The sequence below is a fragment of the Heloderma suspectum genome, chromosome 3, assembly GCF_057233095.1.
Source record: "Heloderma suspectum isolate Gila_16-S chromosome 3, 16-S_ref, whole genome shotgun sequence".
In the NCBI taxonomy this organism is placed as follows: domain Eukaryota; kingdom Metazoa; phylum Chordata; class Lepidosauria; order Squamata; family Helodermatidae; genus Heloderma; species Heloderma suspectum.
In genome coordinates, this window is record NC_139460.1 from 327,051,181 (window position 1) to 327,069,857 (window position 18,677).

At 49.5% G+C, this 18,677-nt stretch overlaps 1 protein-coding gene across 1 annotated transcript in view; it reads left to right on the forward strand.

The window, feature by feature from the left end:
- The first annotated feature begins 462 nt into the window (after positions 1 to 462).
- The window catches only part of TPRG1 (tumor protein p63 regulated 1), a 66,015-nt gene continuing 47,800 nt past the window's right edge, over positions 463 to 18,677 (forward strand). The window contains exons 1-2 of the mRNA XM_084847803.1: positions 463 to 572; positions 17,769 to 17,978. Of these exons, the coding sequence (XP_084703929.1) occupies positions 17,778 to 17,978 (201 nt within the window). The 5' untranslated portion in view covers positions 463 to 572; positions 17,769 to 17,777. The remainder of the gene's footprint in view (positions 573 to 17,768; positions 17,979 to 18,677) is intronic.

Sequence of the window (18,677 nt, forward strand, 5' to 3'; positions counted from 1 at the left end):
AAAGGGGGGGAGCAAGCAGAGCTGGCTATGACGGTGGTGAGAAGGTCGATCCAGCGAGTCAGGGGGCCCACTGGGGGAGTCTTGCCCAAGGGCCTCCCAAAACCTGGGGCCAGCACTGACTTTGGCTGCCTGCTGTCTGCACGGCGAGAGCAATATTGCAAAGGTGCGCTCGCTGAGAAGACCTATGGACATTTACATGCAAACACCCTTCAGCTGGTAGAAACCAGGACGTTGCTTTCTGTTGCTCCTGAACTCCACCCTGCAAACTAAACAGACCGACTCGGGTTCCGCCCTTTCCACTTATGGCCCATGATGCACCCCGGCTGTCAGTAAGGCCTTTAGCACTTGCGGAGCTTTCAAAAAGAAAGTGAGAAAGGCAAACACTCCTCCCTCCTGGCTGCGAGATAACAGCCCACCCCGCCCATTCCCAGCAGTTTCTGCACTTCTTCCTCTGGCCTCCCTGACCAGACAGCGCGGTCGGGCCAGGTAACCTGAGCCTTTGTCCTGCTGTGTGGGGGGTCAACGCTGTGCTAGGGGCTTGCAAAGAATCCCCTCGAGTGCATCTGAGACAGGTAAGGGCTGCCTGGAACCCTCGTCCTTGCGATTGCTGTGCAAGGACTTCTCCCACGGCAGGGGGAAACTGGCTCAAAGTTAGTAGGGAAAGGGGGGAGTGTGTGTGCGTGAGCGAGAGACCTGTTTCAAAAGCACCGCAGTCTTCACTCTGATCCTGGAACAGCTGTCGCTACATGGATTCTCCCCTCCCAATACATTTATTTGTAATGGGGTTATTTTCTTTTCTCCTCACAACGACCCAGTGAGCTCGGTTAAGCTGAGATACAGTGGGTTATGCTGAACCCACACCATGAGGTTCCATGAAAGTTGTCTAGGCAGCTCTGTTGGTCCGTCAGAGGGGGGAAAATACCCAAATCTACAGTAGGATAATACCTTTCTTAGGATCAAGGAAAATGCCATAAAGTAATAAGCAAGCTTCTGAGTTCCCCAGAGCTCTTCTTCAGACTGTTTATTATGCAAAACGGGAAATGCTCGGGGTGGGGAAGGAAAAGCTAAGCATGGTGGAAAGTTCTGCAGTTTGTAAAAGTCCTAAGATGGGGTGCAGGATATGTTATGCAGAAGTAATTAAGTTAGACCGAGCTGGGTGCAAAAGCTAGGGTGGCTGTATGTCCTTCTTTATACAGGACGGTCCTCTGTTTGAAGGGCTGTCCAGTCTGAGTCTGGTTTAAACTAGGGATATACGAAAGTCACTTACCTTTCCCTGGATTCTGTTCATGGTGGGGGGGGAGGCATTCCGTCCCTCCCCCCGGAATCCTGGATGGGGGGGAGGCGATCTGGTCCTCCCCCCCAAAATCCTCGACGGACGGCTGTGCTCCATGGCGGCTTCGCTGACCTGCCGGCCAGGCCAGGGCTGTCCACAGCCGGATTTCCGGCCGCAGTGGCAGCTGGGTAAACAAAAAACGGAGTACGCAAATGGCGGCGGCTACGGCTGCCTCAATTTGCGTTCCTTATTTTTCGCCGTCTTAGTCTACGTAAATATTTACGTAGACTATGATGGCGAAAATAAAGGGGAATGCAAATAGCGTAGTGGGTGCTATTTGTGTCCCTTTTTGATTCGCCGTCTTAGTCTACGTCAATATTTATGTAGGCTAAAATGGCAAATCAGAAAGGGACGCAAATAGCACCCACTACGCTATTTGCATTCCCCTTTATTTTCGCCGTAATAGTCTCCATAAATATTTACGTAGACTAAGACGGCAAAAAATAAGGACCGCAAATGGAGGCGGCCGTAGCCACCGCCATTTGCGTACTTTTTTTTTTTACCGGGATGTGATAGGCTACGTAAGTCTTTACGTAGCCTATCACGTCTCTGTAAAAAAAAAAAACCCAAACGCCAAACTGCAAATGGCAGCGGCAGCTGGTCGGAAGACCAGCCACTGAAGCCGCCACTGCCAGAGCCGCTGCCGGAGCCGCCGCCACCACCGCCCGGAACATCCGCCCCAGGTAAGTCTCATCCTGGGGGGGATCCACGGAGGGGCAGCTGGGTGGCAGGCCGTTCCGCCACAGATTTTGGGGGGCCGAATGCACTGGCATTTGGCCTCACTGAGATCCGTGGCGGAATTCTCTGACATCCCTAGTTTAAACTCAAAGAACCATAAGGAGGGAGAGCAGAGCAGGGCCTTGAATGTGCCCATCATCAGTTAGCACACAGGTCACCTGGTCACAATTCCCACACTGTGGTGAGATGTACTGTATTTGTGTATTTCTATATCTATTTAAATTATAATAATTTTTTATAAATTTGCATCGATGCATATAAATGAGCAAATGCAAATGGGTGTCATCTTTCTTGGTGATACATACCTTCTTTTGGGGTGACTTTCAAGTAGCCACGCTATGGAAATATGGTTTTTCACCAATCAGCAAAGTTAGTAGCTGAGTGGGGATTTGAATATGGGTCTTCCCGGTCCAAAAAATTTGGAGCACCAACTCTTGTCCTGTGCAGGTCTTCTTTTTAACTTTAAGAACAAAGGTACAGGCTGGCCAACTTGAGATCATGTGTCTAAAATGGCTCCATTCTGCTCGCAACATACTCTATTGCTGTCATTGGTTTCCAGCTCATGTGAAGATGGTTCCAGTTGGGGGGGTGCCCTCTGTGAGGGGACTGTGTCTCTGTTGGGTTCTTTACAGCGGAAGCTGTAGCTAGTTCCCAAAACAGACATTAGATGCTTGCAGGCTGGGTCTGACTAGGTCTTGGTTTTGTCCCGAAGCATAACATTGCTGCCCCAAACTTTGCACAAGTGATGGGGACATTGATTGGAGTCCAAAGCATGGAACCAATATGCCTTCTCCTTGTGCAGCACTTGCTGCCACAACTGATGTCATTGTGGCCACCACCATTTTCATGCTCCCCGAAATGCTTCCCTCCATACACCTGCTCACCGAACACTTTGATCCTACTCTTGCTATGCTAAGGTATGAAGATGGCATACCCCTCAATTATTCACAGTCTTCCCCCATGGTGGCCTGAGGTACCAGGATCATAACACCTGACCCCCGTGTTCCTCAGGGCTCATGAACCGGGATGTGCGAATAGCAGCAGGGGAGAAATTCATTCAGTTTGCATTTTAGTACAAATTTATGTAATTTTGAACTTTTAAACCACAATGCAAACCAAAAGTATGTTATCCGAAAATCACCCTTCTCTGAATTTTGCAACAAGAGTTTTCCAATTTAAAAAAATGCTTACCAAAATGTGAAAATAACATTCAAATGTAGTGAAAATAATATTTAAAAATACATTATATTAGGAAACAGGCTAGCAAAAATGTGTGTATTAGGCAAAAATGCATACCAAAGTTCATGTATGAGGATCACTATGCACCAAAATGCATGAAGTTTCATTCCAACTGTAAAAAAAAGAAAAGAAAAAAAAGACCTCTCAACATTCAGGACAAACCAAAGTTATGACTGGAAGAAAGGGAAACTGAGATAAAGTGAAATTGACAGATTCATCCAATCCTTGGTTCTCCAGAGCAGAATTACGGCTTCAAGGGGGAAGTGGGCTTCTCGCCCTGCAGGGGGGGAAGGAGGCAGGGGGACAACCTGTGAGGGAGGGCAGCAGGGCTCCTGAGCCAGCGTGGCGTAGCGCTCGGAGTGCTGGCCTACGGGTGGCGGGACTCCGAGGCCTGGCTCCAAAGTGCCAGATAGCTATGATGCTTACCTGGTGCCTTGCTCTACTTGCTGTCTCTCTGACTGTCTCTAACTGACCTCACAGGGTTGTTGTGAAGATTAAAGGGAGGGTCCATGTAGGCCCACCTGCCTTCAGGATTAAAATGTAATAAAGTAAATACATTTAATGTAATAATTTAATTGTATAAAAGACAGCTATTCCAGGAAATGCAGCTTTTCACACACACCTGCGTGAGAAGCTGCAGTGCTTAGAATTCCCCCTTTGACAGAGTTCATCATCAGGGCTGCAATAGTAACTGACCTCCGGGCTTTTATTCCTCTCCCTGGGCCCACCAGGGCCCAAGGGGCAGGGCTGTGACCCAGCACCTCCAGGACCACTCCCAGCCATCAGCTGTCGTGCAGGATGCACGGGGGGCAAGGCGAGGAGAATCCGTGGGTATCTTAGCCCCTACCCTGTAGCCGCACTTCCATAAGCAGGCCCATCTGAACCCAAAGGCGCAGGTCTTCTCTCTTGAATTCCACGTTCTTTCGGCAGGAGGAGGCCAGATTGCCTTGTCAGGAGCTCACTCTTGCCAAGCCCGGGATGCCCTGTGCATTGAATATTAACTAATGGGAGCAAAATGTTGCTGCCCGTCCTCCCTAGGCAATATCGCTAAGTAGTTCCCCTCCAGGGTCCCAGCGAGTGCCAGGGGAGCCTGTGGGGAGGTCAGTGCGACTTTGCAGCAATGGTCCCCGAGCGATGCCCAGAAGACCCACCCTGCTCCTCAGGAGCAGCGAAATCATTGACTGAGGGTGGTCTCCTTAGGAATGCACGGGGAGGGGACGGAGGGGAGGGGCGCTGCCTCTCACCTGGCCGGGTTGTTATGGAGCTGTGGCCTGCAACAGGCGAGACAGTGAGGGTGGCCAGGACAGGTGCCCTACTTTATGGAGGGCCGTCCGCTGTTTGAAGAGCTATATAATAGAGGGCAGTCCTATAATAGAGGAGGGCAGTCCTCTGTTTGAAGGGCTGTCCAGTCCAAGTCCTGTTTAAAGTAAATAAAAACCAAACACACAACACACCAAAACACCCCCCCACACACACACACACACATACACACAAACACACATGAGGGGAGAGCAGCAGGGGCCTTGGAGGTGCCCATGAACAGTTAACACCCGGACAACAGCAGACTGAGCAAGGTGCAGAGGTCAGCTGGTCACAGTCTTCCACATTATGGTGGGATGCATTATGTTTCTATTTAAATTATAGCCATACTTCCTAAATTTGCATATACACATGTGTGCAAATGTTATTCAAAGTCGTGTCCTCTTTTGCCCTCTTTTTCTAGTGGCCACTCGAAGAAGAAGGGTTCTTGTTTTCTATGCGCAGGGAACATTTGTGTCCTGCATGCCCTTACTTGCAGGCCGAAGGGTACAACCCAGAGTGAGAACTGGGTTCTGGTTTAGCACCAACAGAGCACTCCTATGACACATGTATGGTGTAGAAGTGAGGGAGACCTATGCTGGGCTGTGCAGGGGGGGGGGGATCTTTTAAATGATTAAAATGGGCAGCTGTTAGAGGAGGCGGGAAATGAGGTTGAGCCCCAGAACCTATTTTCACTGTGCCAGGACTCAGCTATGGAATGTGGAGGGGGAATCATAGGGAGGGTGACAGCACCCCAGAGCAGGTGCAGAGTGCCTTGTCAGTGTGGCTAAGCGAGCCCACTGGGTAGGGAGGACTCCCAGTTCAAAAGGTGTAGGTTCAGCAAATAACCACTGGGATAGAAGCTCACTGTTTACCCCAGGGGTAATCAACTCCCAAGGGATGGAACCGGATCAACTAAGAACCTTGCCAATGAAGGGCTTGTAATGATGACCGAGGACACCCGAGGCTCCCGATTTAGTTCCCCGGGTGCAGCCTCTTGCTCCCTGTTTCAGGTGTGCCTACAGAGAATGATGGAGTTCAGCCCTCTCTGTGTGCCTAGCCGGGTCCTCAAGTGAGGCCACTGATAGGACGAGAGACATCATGACGTATGAAGCGTTCCCATCGCCTGAGATGCTGGGGCTGAACCTGAGCCCTTCTGCATGCAAAGCAGATGTGCCTTGAAATGCGAGTAAGAACAGAGGCGTCGTTGTCTTCTGTTCTGTGTAGCTTTAGTCAGAGTCATGTGCCCTGGAGCAAGAACAAGCTGATTTCTATAAACTGAATAGACGATGGAAAAACAAACACTGCATATATTTTGGTCATTATGTGTTTGCTGGCCACAGGATGGGCAAGAATCAATGGGCCGCACAACTGCCTCGCCACCACCCTTGGCCACCGTAAACCCTGCTCAATCTGTCACCAGGCTTCTGAAGACTTCACCAGGCATTGCCATCAGTTGCTAAGTTTCTGGCCCATGAGGACTAGAAGCATTTGTGAAAAAGCCAAAATGGTAATAGAAACATCTACAGTTGTGTGGCAGGACTGCAGCAATGTGGAATTTGCATGATATTGATTTAGTCTCCTGTAGCCTGTAAGCAGATTAGAAAGCGCAGCACATTAAGTGGTTGATCACGTAAATAAAGTTGTTGAAATAAGCAAATGGTGGTATTCTGCCAGCCACTGAAACAGGGGCTGGAAGTGAGACTGCAACTGACCTTGATGCACTTAAACAGTGGAGTGCACATTAATATGAGCATACATAATACTGGCTCTTATAGAATAAATCAGGGGGTACAAGATTAAGTGCGCCTATATCCTTCTAATCCACTATCCTTTTCTCCCAGTGAGTTTGGCCTATCCACATGTAATCCGTGCTACTGTCTCTTTAAAATAGCGGGCAATCAGTTTATTTCCTTGTTTTCAGACAGGGTAGGGATGGGGGAGATGGCTGTTTGATCTGCAGTGCATCAGAGAGCAAGCGAGTCATGGCGCATGGCAGTGTGAACGCTACTCCCATATTATCAACCTCCTCAGCCAGCTCAGCTGGTTGCAGCAAAAGGAGCAAGCCACGCACGGGAGGGGGCCTGAGGCCCGGAGCCTGTTGCCTGGCATTGCTGCTGACTTGTTTGCAGGGCTACAGCTTCATGGGAAATGCAGCAGTGAGAGGAACCACACCCAGTGTGGTGAGCAACAATAGGTGTACTCACCCGAGCTCACAAGTGTCGGATTTTCCATTGTGGCACCCCAGTTGTTAAACGCTCCTCTCCCCAAGAAAGGCTTGCTTGATGCCCGCATTGTGGTCTTTTTGGTGTCCGGTGAGGACCTTCTTATTCTCCCAGGCATTTTAGGCTTTCAGTTTTTGCTGTTTTTAAATCTGTCATTGTGTTTTTAAATGGTTGCACAGCTGCTGGTTTTTACTTTGGTTTTTAGACTGTAGTTTAAACTTTTAAATGTTTAAATTATGTTTAATTGTGCTGCATTTCCTGGTTTTAGAACTGCTCAAGAGCTTCGGCTATTGGGCAGCATAGAAATCTAAGAAATAAATAAAACAAACTGAGCCTCCTTCCCCACCCCTGAAATATTGGAGGGAAAATAGCACAGTTTTTCCAAACCCAATTCTGAATTCTGCGACCCTTCCTGTGCTTCTAATGGCATTCTGAAGGGCGCAAGGAGGTTTCTAAGTCCTCGCACCCACGAGACTCCAGACACTTCCCCTTCCCCTTGCTCTTCCCTGGCATGTCCTGGCAGCAGTACGACCCGAGGCCCGCTCTCCCAGGGATGCTACATCCCTTTCAGCTCTCCCTCACCACTGCCACTTTTGCTGCAGCGGCTCCGGGCGGCCCTACCCCTAGGCAGAGCGAGACAGAGGGGAGGATGCTGTCCATCGCCAGTGCTAGAGAAAGATTCGGCTCCCAGGCCAGCCAGCTTTTGCACATGGCATGCAAGGGGCGCCATCTTGTTCTTCACCTCAGGCAGAAAAATGGCCTGGGCTTTGCTGTGTTGACACAAAACCAGGGGACAAGCAGGCATCTTTTCACTTTTTTTTAACATGGGGGGTGGGGTGCGCTGTCACCTCAGGAAACCAGTGGCAAAAACTGTTTAAATAAAAGCAAGGATGGGAAAAAGTTGAAAAACAAGAAAAAGGAGAAGCCTCGACTGCTACTCTCTGCTAAAAATCTAGGTCCCCCACCCCTGAAAGACCTTCAGAGTTTCTCCAACTCACCTGAGAATGTGAAGAAAGTGTTCCTGCCCGTTCTCAGCTTGAGAATGTGGCTGAGAAAGTGGGGAGGCATTTCTTGATCAACCTGAACAAGTTGGGAAAATGTGTATCCTGAATTTCACTGGCATCACTAGTTAGGAGAGGAGAAAATGGTTTGCATTGTCGTTCATCGTCGCTAAGCCTTCGCGCTGGATATTGAGTATGCCGGGTCTCCCTCTGTTAGAATTTTCTGCACGTTCTTTGAAAGGGGAGTACTAACATCCATAGGATTGCACCTAAGTGTTTCATTTTAAATAAGAGAGCCAGTCTGGTGTAGTGGTTCGAGTGCTGGACTGGGAGCCAGGAGAGCCGGGTTCTAGTCCCCACTTGGCCATGGAAGCTCACTGGGTGACTTTGGGCCAGTCACAGACTCTCAGCCCAACCCACCTCACAGGGTTGTTGTTGTGAAAATGGAGAGGAGGAGGATAATGTAAGCTGCCTTGGGTTCCTTGCAAGAGGAAAAAAGGTGGGATACAAATGCAATAAATAAATAAATAATGATAATAATAATAGACCTAGTTTTCTATGCTGGGCAGGATGATGGTGATCTGGGTGTGGAGGAACTTTCTGTTATTCCATTGTCATGGACAGATCACTACCTGGTGGGTTTAGACTCACTGGAACCCAGCGCCTCTGCAGGGGTGGGGGTCCACCCCAGGAGGCTGATGGATCCGGATGGTTTCCTGATGGCTCTCGGGGATTTTCCTGCTGCCTCGGCAGGCGATCCTGTCGAAGCCCTGGCGGATCTCTGGAACAGGGAAATGGCCAGGGCGGGGGCACAATCGCGCCTGAGCGCCCCCTCTCACGGAGCGGAGCCAGACCAGCGCCCTGGCTCTCCGGGGAACCGCCGGCGATGAAGCGAAGGAGGCGGAGACTGGAGCGACATTGGCGGAAAACCCAGAATGGGTGCGATCGAACACGGGCTAGAGCTTACCTGAAAGCCTACTCCGTGGCAGTGAGGGCAGCAAAGAAGTCTTTCTTTTCTGCCACCATTGCATCTGCAGGGAGCTGGCCAGCGGACCTGTTTCGAGTGGCCAGGGGTCTTCTACATCCTGGCCCATGTGATGAAAATGCCGACCACTCGACAGCCTGCTGTGAACAATTTGCCCAGCACTTTGCTGATAAAATCGCTCAGATCCATTCTGACTTGGATGCTGTAGTTGATGCAGATCCTGTGGATGTCACTTTGGCTCCTGCTTGTTCGGTGTTGATGGATTCTTTTCAATTTGTACAGCCCGAGGATGTGGACAGGATTCTTGGAGCAGTGAGAGCCACCACGTGTATGCTGGGTCCTTGCCCCTCCTTGCTTATTAAAGAGGCCAGAGGAGGACTGGCTGAGTGGACAACGGGAGTGGTTAATGCCTCTCTGGAACAAGGCATTGTTCCGTTATGCTTAAAAGAGGCGGTTGTGAGACCTCTGTTGAAGAAGCCTTCCCTGAATCCCACCGTACTCGATAACTATTGTCCAGTCCCTAATGTACCATGTTTGGGCAAGGTATTAGAGCGTGTGGTGACCTCCCAGCCCCAGGGGTTCCTGGATGAAATGGATTATCTTGATCCATTTCAATCTGGTTTCAGGCCTGGGTGTGGGATAGAGACAGCTTTGGTCGCCTTGGTGGATGACCTACACCGGGAACTGGACAGGGGGAGTGTGTCCCTGTTAGTTCTGCTGGGCCTCTCAGCGGCATTCGATACCATCAACCATGGTATTCTTCTGGGATGCCTCACTGGGATGGGACTTGGGGGTACTGTTTTACAGTGGCTCCATTCCTTCCTAGCAGGACGAACTCAGACGGTGGCGTTGGGGGATGCCTGTTAGACTACGTGGCCGTTAGCTTGTGGGGTCCCTCAGGGTTCTGTTCTGTCCCACATGCTATTTAATATCTACATGAAACCGCTGGGGGAGGTTGTCCAGAGTTTTGGAGTTCGGTGCCACCAATATGCTGATGACGCCCAGCTCTACTTCTACTTTCCATCAGATTCCAAGGAAGCTGTTTCTGTCCTTAACCAGTGCTTGGCATCAGTAATGGACTGGATGAGGGAGAATAAATTGAAGCTTAATCCAGACAAGGCAGAGGTGCTCCTGGTCAGTCAAAAGGCAGATCAGGGAAGAGGGATTCAGCCTGTGTGGGATGAGGTTGCACTCCCCGAAGACTCAGGTTCGCAGTTTGGGGTGCTCCTGGATTCAGCCCTAAGCTCAGGTTTCAGCGGTGGCCAGGAGTGCTTTTGCACAGTTACAACTAGTGCACCAAGTGTGCCCGTTGCTGGAGATGTCTGATCTGGCCACGGTGACACGTCTAGGGATGGTGGAGAATTCCGCCACGGATTCCAGTGAGGCCAGATTCTAAAGAATATTTACGTAGGCTAGAACAGCGAAAAATAAAGGAACGCAAATAGTGTCCACTATGCTATTTGCATTCCCCTTTTTTTTTGCCGTTTTATTTTACATAAATATTTATGTAAGATAACTCAGCGAAAAATAGGTAACGCAAATGGCAGCCGCCGTAGCCGCTGCCATTTGCGTACGCTGCGTGTTTTTGTTTTTGTTTTTCAGGTTAGCCGTGATAGGCTACGTAAATTCTTACATAGCCTATCATGGTTGTCTGGCTGGATGCAAAAGGCAGCCGCTATGACGGCCGCCATTTGCGTCCGCACCGGGCCGTCCACGGCTGGAAATCCGGCTGCGGACGGCCCTGGCTGGCTGCTCTGCAGCCTGGCCGCAGAGCGGAGCCGGCCGTCAAGGATTCCGGGGGGGGGGGGGAGGACCAGATCGCCTCCCTCCCCGTCAAGGATTCCGCGGGGAGGGACGGAGCAAAGGTAAGTGAGTTTCGTACATCCCTAGACACGTCTTAGTTACATCCTGTTTGGATTTCTGCAATACGCTCAATGTGGGACTGCCTATGAAGAGTGTTCGGAAACTGCAGTTGGTCCAAAGAGCTGCTGCCAGACTGTTGACTGGGGCTGGCTACAGGGAGCATACAACTCCCTTGTTAAAACAGCTTCACTGGCTTCCAGTCTGTTCCAAGGCACAATTCAAAGTGCTGGCTATGACCTATAAAGCCCTATACGGCTCCAGTCCAGCTTATCTGAAAGACCGTATCCTCCCTTATGAACCTGCCCATGTCCTAAGATCCTCTGGGGAGGCCCTTCTCTCAGTCCCACCACTGTCACAGGCATGTTTGGTGGGAACCCAGGAGAGGGCCTTCTCAGTGGCTGCCCCATGCCCTTCCCAGGGAGGCTGTGATGGCTCCCTCCTTGATGTGTTTCCAGAGGCAGGCTAGAACATTCTTGTTCCAGCAGGCCTTTGGGAAATAGTTGGAACCCGGGGGTGAGCTGCTAAAATATTGTTTTAAAACACTGTTTTAAAATGCTGTTTTGATGTTTTTAATATAATTTTCATTGTATTGTTGTTTAATTATATTTTAACTTTGCATATTTTCATATGTTTTAATGTTTGTAAGCTGCCTTGTGTCCCAGTATTGGGGAAAAGGCAGGGTATAAATATAATAATAATAATAATAATAATAATGCTGAAGTGCGGGTTCTCGTCCTGACAGTCTCCCTAGCCATTACCATGCCCCCAAGTGGAGTCCAAATATGCAGGCAGCCGAGTCGATCCATATCAATAAAGCAGTTCTAGCTGTTTTCATTTCTAGCAGGAGCAGGTCTTCGGAAAAGCGAACGGATGTCAATTGCCCATTCAAGACCAGGCCACCCCAGCATGACAACAGGGAACAATGCCTCGTTACTGGGAAAATTCATTTCCCCCCAGCTGCTCTGAGAATTGCAGCTGAGCTCAGAGGGAACAGGGAAGTCTGGCAGGGGTGGCAGATGGCCTCAGCGTCCCTGCTGTATTGCTCTGGGGTCCTCATTCTGTCACAGCCCAGTCAAAATAGATACTTTTAGATTAAACAAAGCCACGCATTTATTTATTTATTCATTCATTCATTCATTCATTTCATTTCTATACTGCCTAATAGCCGAAGCGCTCTGAGTGGTTCACAGAAATTAAAGCCACAGAGTGCAACATAAAACAAGATAAAATATAAAATCTTAAAACCACAGTATAACAATACAACCAGAATAAAACCTAGCAGCAATGCAGAGATTTAAAATACAGATTAAAAACACCAGAGCTCAAAGACCAAGAAGCTAAAATGCTAAAATACGGGGAGAATAAAAAGGTCGTCTCCTGGTGCCGGAAGGAGAACAATTTGTGCAAAAGGATGGCCGTTTATTGATACAAAATGGATGCCGAATATTTATGTAAAGAAAGCTCACATCTCTTTCCAGCTAACCTAGGTGTCATAGCTGGGTATCTATTGGGGGGCCCATAATAGACAGAAGCCGTTCCTAGGGCCACAAAAGTTTCTCCAGGCCAGCTGTGAAGCGAGACCAAATTGACTGCATTGTTCTCAAGCTTATACAGCCCTTCTTGAAGGTTCTCAAAGCATCCCAGCCTGGGAAACTAATTGCCTCTCCTGCGAGTAGGGATGTACGAAAGTCACTTACCGTTTTGCAGATCTGCTTCACGGTGGGGGGGGGGAGGCGCTCCATCCCTCCCCCCGGAATCCTCGACCGGCCGGCTGTGCTCCGTGGCAGCTCCGCGGAGCAGCCGGCCAGGCCCAGGCCAGAGCCGTCCACAGCTGGATTTCTGGCCGCGGAGGGCTCTGGGTAAAACAAAAAAACCCGCGTACGCAAATGGCAGTGGCTACAGCCGCCACCATTTGCGTTCCTTATTTTTGGCCATCTTAGTCTACGTAAATATTTACGTAGACTATTACGGCGAAAATAAAGGGGAACGCAAATAGGGCCTGCTACGTTATTTGCGTTCCAATTTATTTTGGCCGTAATAGTCTACGTAAATATTTACACAGACTAAGACGGCCAAAAATAAGGAATGCAAATGGCAGCAGCCATAGCCGCTGCCATTTGTGTACGCGTTTGTTTGTTTTTTAGCCTGCTGTGATAGGCTACGTAAATACTTATGTAGCCTATCATGGCCTCCGCAGGGACGCAAAAGGCGCCCTTGCGTTAGCCGTGATAGGCTACGTATGTATTTACGTAGCCTATCACGGCATGAAAGAGGAAGCGAATGGTGGCCGCAGGGCAGCCGCCATTCTCAAGCCCGTGCCGACGGGAGCAGGTAAGTGCTCCATTTCGCACTATTTTCATGGGGTGGGGGCTTCGTGCCGCCCGACTTTCGTGGGTTGGGGGAGGCGGGGGCTTCGTTCCACAATGGATTTCAGGGGGCCGAATGCACAGTGCATTCGGCCTCACCAAGATCCGTTGCGGAATTCTCTGACATCCCTACCTGCGAGAGAGAGGCCTCAACACTCCAACTTTGGAGTGAAAACCCCCCAGCTCATGGGTGAGATAAGACACTACTCCCCATCTCAGAAGGGTGATGTAACCAGGCGTATGTACTTTTGTTGACATATGGAACTGCACTTACTTGATATCAGTTAAAACTATACAAGAGGCCCCATCAGGAGCCTACCTTTTGGTTAGCTAAAATCCGCTCACTATGTTAGCCTACACAGGTCTCTATTTAACACACTATACAAGACACAACCATGGCAGCTCACTAAGCCTCTCACCAGCTCTTCTGGCCAAAGCCACTATACCTGCTAATCAAAAACCTGTTAGTGCTGTGTCATAAGAACATAAGAATGTAAGAACATAAGAATGTAAGAACATAAGAAGAGCCACGCTGGATCAGACCAAGGGTCCACCTAATCCATCATTCTGTTCACATAGTGGCCAACCAGCTGTCGACCAGGAAGCCACAAGCACGGCATGAGTGCAACAGCTCCCTCCCACCATGTTCCCCAGCAACTGGTGTACACAGGCTCACTGCCTCTGGTACTGGAGGGAGCACATAGCCATCAGGACTAGTAGCCAGTGATAGCCTTTTCCTCCAGGAATTTGTCCAATCCCTTTTTACAGCCATCTAAGTTGGTGGCCATCACTGTATCCTGAGGTAGCGAATTTCATAGTTTAACGATGTGCTGTGTGAAGAAGCCCTTCCTTTTATCTGTCCTGAATCTCCCACCAATCAGCTTCATAGGATGACCTCATTGGGTTCTAGTATTTTTACAGAGGGAGAAAAATGTCTCCCTCTCCACATTCTCCACACCATGCATAATTTTGTAGACCTCTATCATGCCTCCCCTTACCCTCCTTTTCTCCAAGCTGAACAATCCCAGCTGTTGTAACTAGGGATGTTGGAAAAATCCTCCATGGACCCCAATGAGGGGTCCCTCCATGGACCCCATGATCCCGAAGTCCGTGGAGGATCGGATCTCCTACCTTGTCCGGCAGGGCGAAGTCGTCGCCGGTGGATCCTCCCTGCCGCCGGCTCCGAAGCCCCAGCGATATGGCCACCATGGCCGTATTGCTGGCTGCACGGATTGACTGAGGATGCAAATGGCGTTTGGGACGCCATTTGTGGCCGTGAAGGCATTAGTTTAAGGCAAATACAGCCATTTACAGCTGCATTTACCTTAAACTAAGGCCTTTACGGCCGCAAATGGAGTCCCGCATGCCATTTGCATCTGGAGACTCACCCTGCCTACCCCAGTGATACAGCCAAGGCGGCCGTATCGCTGGGGCTTTGGAGCCGGCCGGTGGCTCTGCGGAATCACTGCAGAGTGGAGCCGGCCGAAGAGGATTCTGGGGGGGAGGAATGGATCACCTCCCCCCCTGCGGACCCCCCCCCCTCGGAATGGCAGGTAAGCGTTCCGGCCATCCCTAGTAGCAGCCTTCCCTCATAGGGGAGATGCTCCAGCCCCTCGATCATTTTAGTGGCCCTTTTTTTTGTGTTCCTGTGAGCTCTGCCTCCCCTAGACCACTGGTCATCTACCACCGCCACTACCCTGTTGCCTCTGAGTTTAGCCGCAATCCTCACAGTATCTCGAGGGGTGGGCATGGATTCTCCCAGCAACAATGTATTGCTCCCTGTTGTAATGCAAAGTATTTTGGGGTGGCTTGGTCTGGAATGGGCAATTAAGACCATGAGGTTTACAAAAGACCTACCCCTGGTGGGGATGAAAACTCCTAAACCTGGTTTGTTGATGGTGAGATAAAATGTTTCTCCCTGGTGCAGGGAACAGAAACTCCTGTGGAAACTCCTGAGCTGGGAGCTTGAGATGATAAACAAACAAACAAATAAAAAATAAGAAATAAGAAATAAAAAATAAAAAAATAAATTCTCATGCTATCTCAGCCAAAGTCCAACATGCTAACCATTTCACTGCCTTTTGCCAGCTCACTATTCTATCACTGTCAGCTGATCCTAATAAATTGGGTACGATGCTATATAGACACACAAACATAAATGTGGATCAACAGAGCTGCCTGGGGCTTTGGACTCTCCTTGTGCGGCTAGCTATAGGGATTGATAGAATTAGATTGACTCTTCCAACCTTTCCTCTGCCTCTAAACTGCTGCATGTAACATGGCAGTAAGGTTGGACAGACTCAACCTCTGTCCGTGGTCGTCGCTGGCTGTTCGCCAAGCCAATGGCCATGCCCACTCACCGCAGCGCGTGTGAGCCCCTGGACCATTCACACCTGTAATGTTGAGTAAATGGCCCCTTTATGGCTGCCTTTTACTCAACAGTACTTTTGCAGAGAAATCCAAGCTGCCATTTTTATGCAAAGTGCCGGCTCACTGAGGGAACAGGCAGCCACCGGGTGCTCACCTACCATGTGAGCACCCAGCAAACAGGTCTGTTAAGTGGCCACAGCTTGGCGAGCAGGATCCAGGAGGGCAAGCAGGAGGAGTCCACCACACTCTACCCCGCTCTCGGACTCCCGCAACATTCCTACATTGCAGCCGTGCTGGGTGGAGTGTGCACACTTGACAGAGAACTACCGCCAATCTTCAGTGTGCCTGTATTATACATTGCTCTCCAAATATTTTTGTCTCATCCACAGATTTTCATTGTCCTTTGGAAAAAAAAAAGTAATATGTGAATAAGCCTTAGGAATGCAATCCTCTGCATGTTTATGCATAAGCAAGTCCCACTCTGTCCAATGACACTTATCCCAGATAACTATGCATACGATTTCAGCCTTGCACACTAGTTTATATACCTGCCCAAGCTGGAAAATGTAAAAGATGTCCCCTTCTCCCTTTGTCAGTATTTTTGTTGTCACTTGCTCATTCAGCATCAGGCAGGGACTTAAGGAAAATACATTCAGCAAGCAATTTAGCAGAAGCAATTTAGTGGTCAGGGTGGAGGTTAAGCATTTTTTTTCTAAACTGTTTTGCTTGTGTGTGTGGGTGGGTGTGGGTGTGTATGAAAGTGGGACTAAATGTTTCCCCCGACCCCAACCACCACTTATGGATGCTGCTGGATTTAGCATGGCTGGCTGGGGCGTGCTGGGAATTATAGGCCTTTTTTTCTGTCTAAACATGCATAGGATTGTGCCTTTAGACATTTAGAAAAATTAAGAGAAAACACTGCATTTAGCAAGCTAATTCATAATGTTTCTTCAAGTTGTAACTGTTCCTGCATACTACATTTTATAATAGAAAACTGAAAATAGCAAAATTCCAGATCGCTATTTTAAAAATAACAACCTGATTGCCTGATTTTCTAATGGATAAATTCTGTATTGGCTCTGCCAATGATACAAAAAAGTGTAACTTAAAAATTGGGGAGATCAGAGGCAAGTGAATCCTTGACTTACCCATTTGTCTCTTTGCTTCCTGTGTCCCTTTGCTGTCCTGTCCTCGAAGGACGTTCCCGGTGGGGGGGAGGCGCTTCACTGGTCCCCCCGCGAAGTTCCGGCTGGGGGGGGGAGGCTTCCCGCCTCGGCCCAGCCGAAATTCAGGCCAGGGGGGAGGCTTCCCGCCACGCCCGGCCGCGAACGCGAAAGTTAAAAAAACAAACAAAACGCCCCCTGATAGGCTACGTGACGATTCACGTAGCCTATCACGGCTAGATCTGCAAAGTCAGCCGTGATAGGCTACGTCAATCGTCACGTAGCCTATCACGGGTGACTTTTAAAAAAAAAAGGAAAAAGTGTGTACGGATAATGGCGGCCCCCATAGGGAGCCGCCATTCGCGTTCCTTATTTAGTCGCTGTAGTCTACGTAAATGTTTACGTAGACTACGGCGAAAATAAGGGCAACGCAAATAGCGTTGCCCTTATTTAGTCGCCGTAGTCTACGTAAATCTTTACGTAGACTACAGCGACCAAATAAGGAACGGGAATGGTGGCTCCCTATGGGGGCCGCCATTATCCGTACACACTTTTTTCTTTTTTTTTTAAAGTCACCCGTGATAGGCTACGTGACGATTGACGTAGCCTATCACGGCTGACTTTGCAAATCTAGCTGTGATAGGCTACGTGAATCGTCACGTAGCCTATCAGGGGGCGTTTTTTTTTCTTTCATTGCAATGGCGGCGGCGGCAGCCGGTCGAAAGACCGGCTGCCGCTCCCGCCCCGCTCGAACACCCGCCGAACCGCCGGCCGGACCCGCCGCCGGGAGGGACATTCGGCGAAGGTAAGTCCCGTCCCGGGGGGGTGCGGGGGGCGGGGGGGCGGAGGATTTCTCCCCGAAACGTGTTCGGGGGGCCGAACACGTTGGCGCTCGGCCCCCCGAAGTTTCGGGGAGAAATTCTCCGCCAACCCTAGGGTAGAGAACACTTTTCAGCTGGAGAGCTCATGGCTAATCTTCCGGGGCACATGCCAGTGGTGGCTGTGGCCAAAGCATGCACTCATATACCCATACATGTACACCCATACATACTTATGCACACAATCATAGACATCCTCACATAACATCCAGCGTCTCACACATAAAGCACACAGATAAACAGACTGCCAGTGGAGGCAGGTGAGGTAACCATGTTAACCTTTGGGGCTGCTTTTGCTTGGCTTTAAGGCTGTCAAAATGTCAGCTGGTGGAAACGACCAGGAGTTCCAGACCGTGGAAATGCAAAAGGATCTGGAAGAGAGGGACAAAGGGAATCATGGTGCTAAAAATCTTGCAGCAGCAACTCCCATCAATGCTCCATCATCTACTTCTAAGACCATTCTCTACCCACGACGTTGTGCTGACCCATACGACTCAAGGAAGTATTTTGTCTCAAGGGTGAGTCAAGCCAATGGCACTAATGGTCCTACTTAGGCCTGCACAACAAGGCAGAGAAGAGAAAGGTGAAAGAATGCTGCTCTAGATGCCACTGTTGCAGGGATGTTCTGCCTTCTGTTTTGCATGGTCTGCTCTTATTTGGGACCAGTCAACTCATGATCCACCAATGTGTTTTAAATTTACAAAGTCAGAATGCACACACACAGTCTTTGCAAAGTTAAGACGTAACTTGTTTGGTGTTAAGCGCTCCTGAATTTGAACTCTTGCTTAAGAAGATAAGAAGTCAGGGCCAGCTCTACTATTAGGCAGAGTGAGGTGGCTGCTGAGGCAGTTGATCTTGGGTATCATTAAAAGGCAGCAAACTGATACATAATTTATTATCATTATATTTTTACTGCTAGGGAAGGGGAGATGGGTTTGTGGGATCTTCTGCCTCAGATGCCAAAAGAAGCTGGCTGGCCTTGGGGGCAGGAGGCACTATTTGCTGCTCTCCCTCAGGCAGCAAATCTCTGAGATCAGCCCTGTAATAAGCATGTTGTGGAATCCAAGCTCCACAAAGATAGACACATATCTAAAGCAGCCTTCTCCAACCTTGGGTCCCCAGAAGTAGTTGGACTATGACCCCCATCATCTGTGACCATTGGCCTTGCTGGTGGGGATGATGGGAGTTGTAATCCAATGACCACTCAGGTCCCAAGG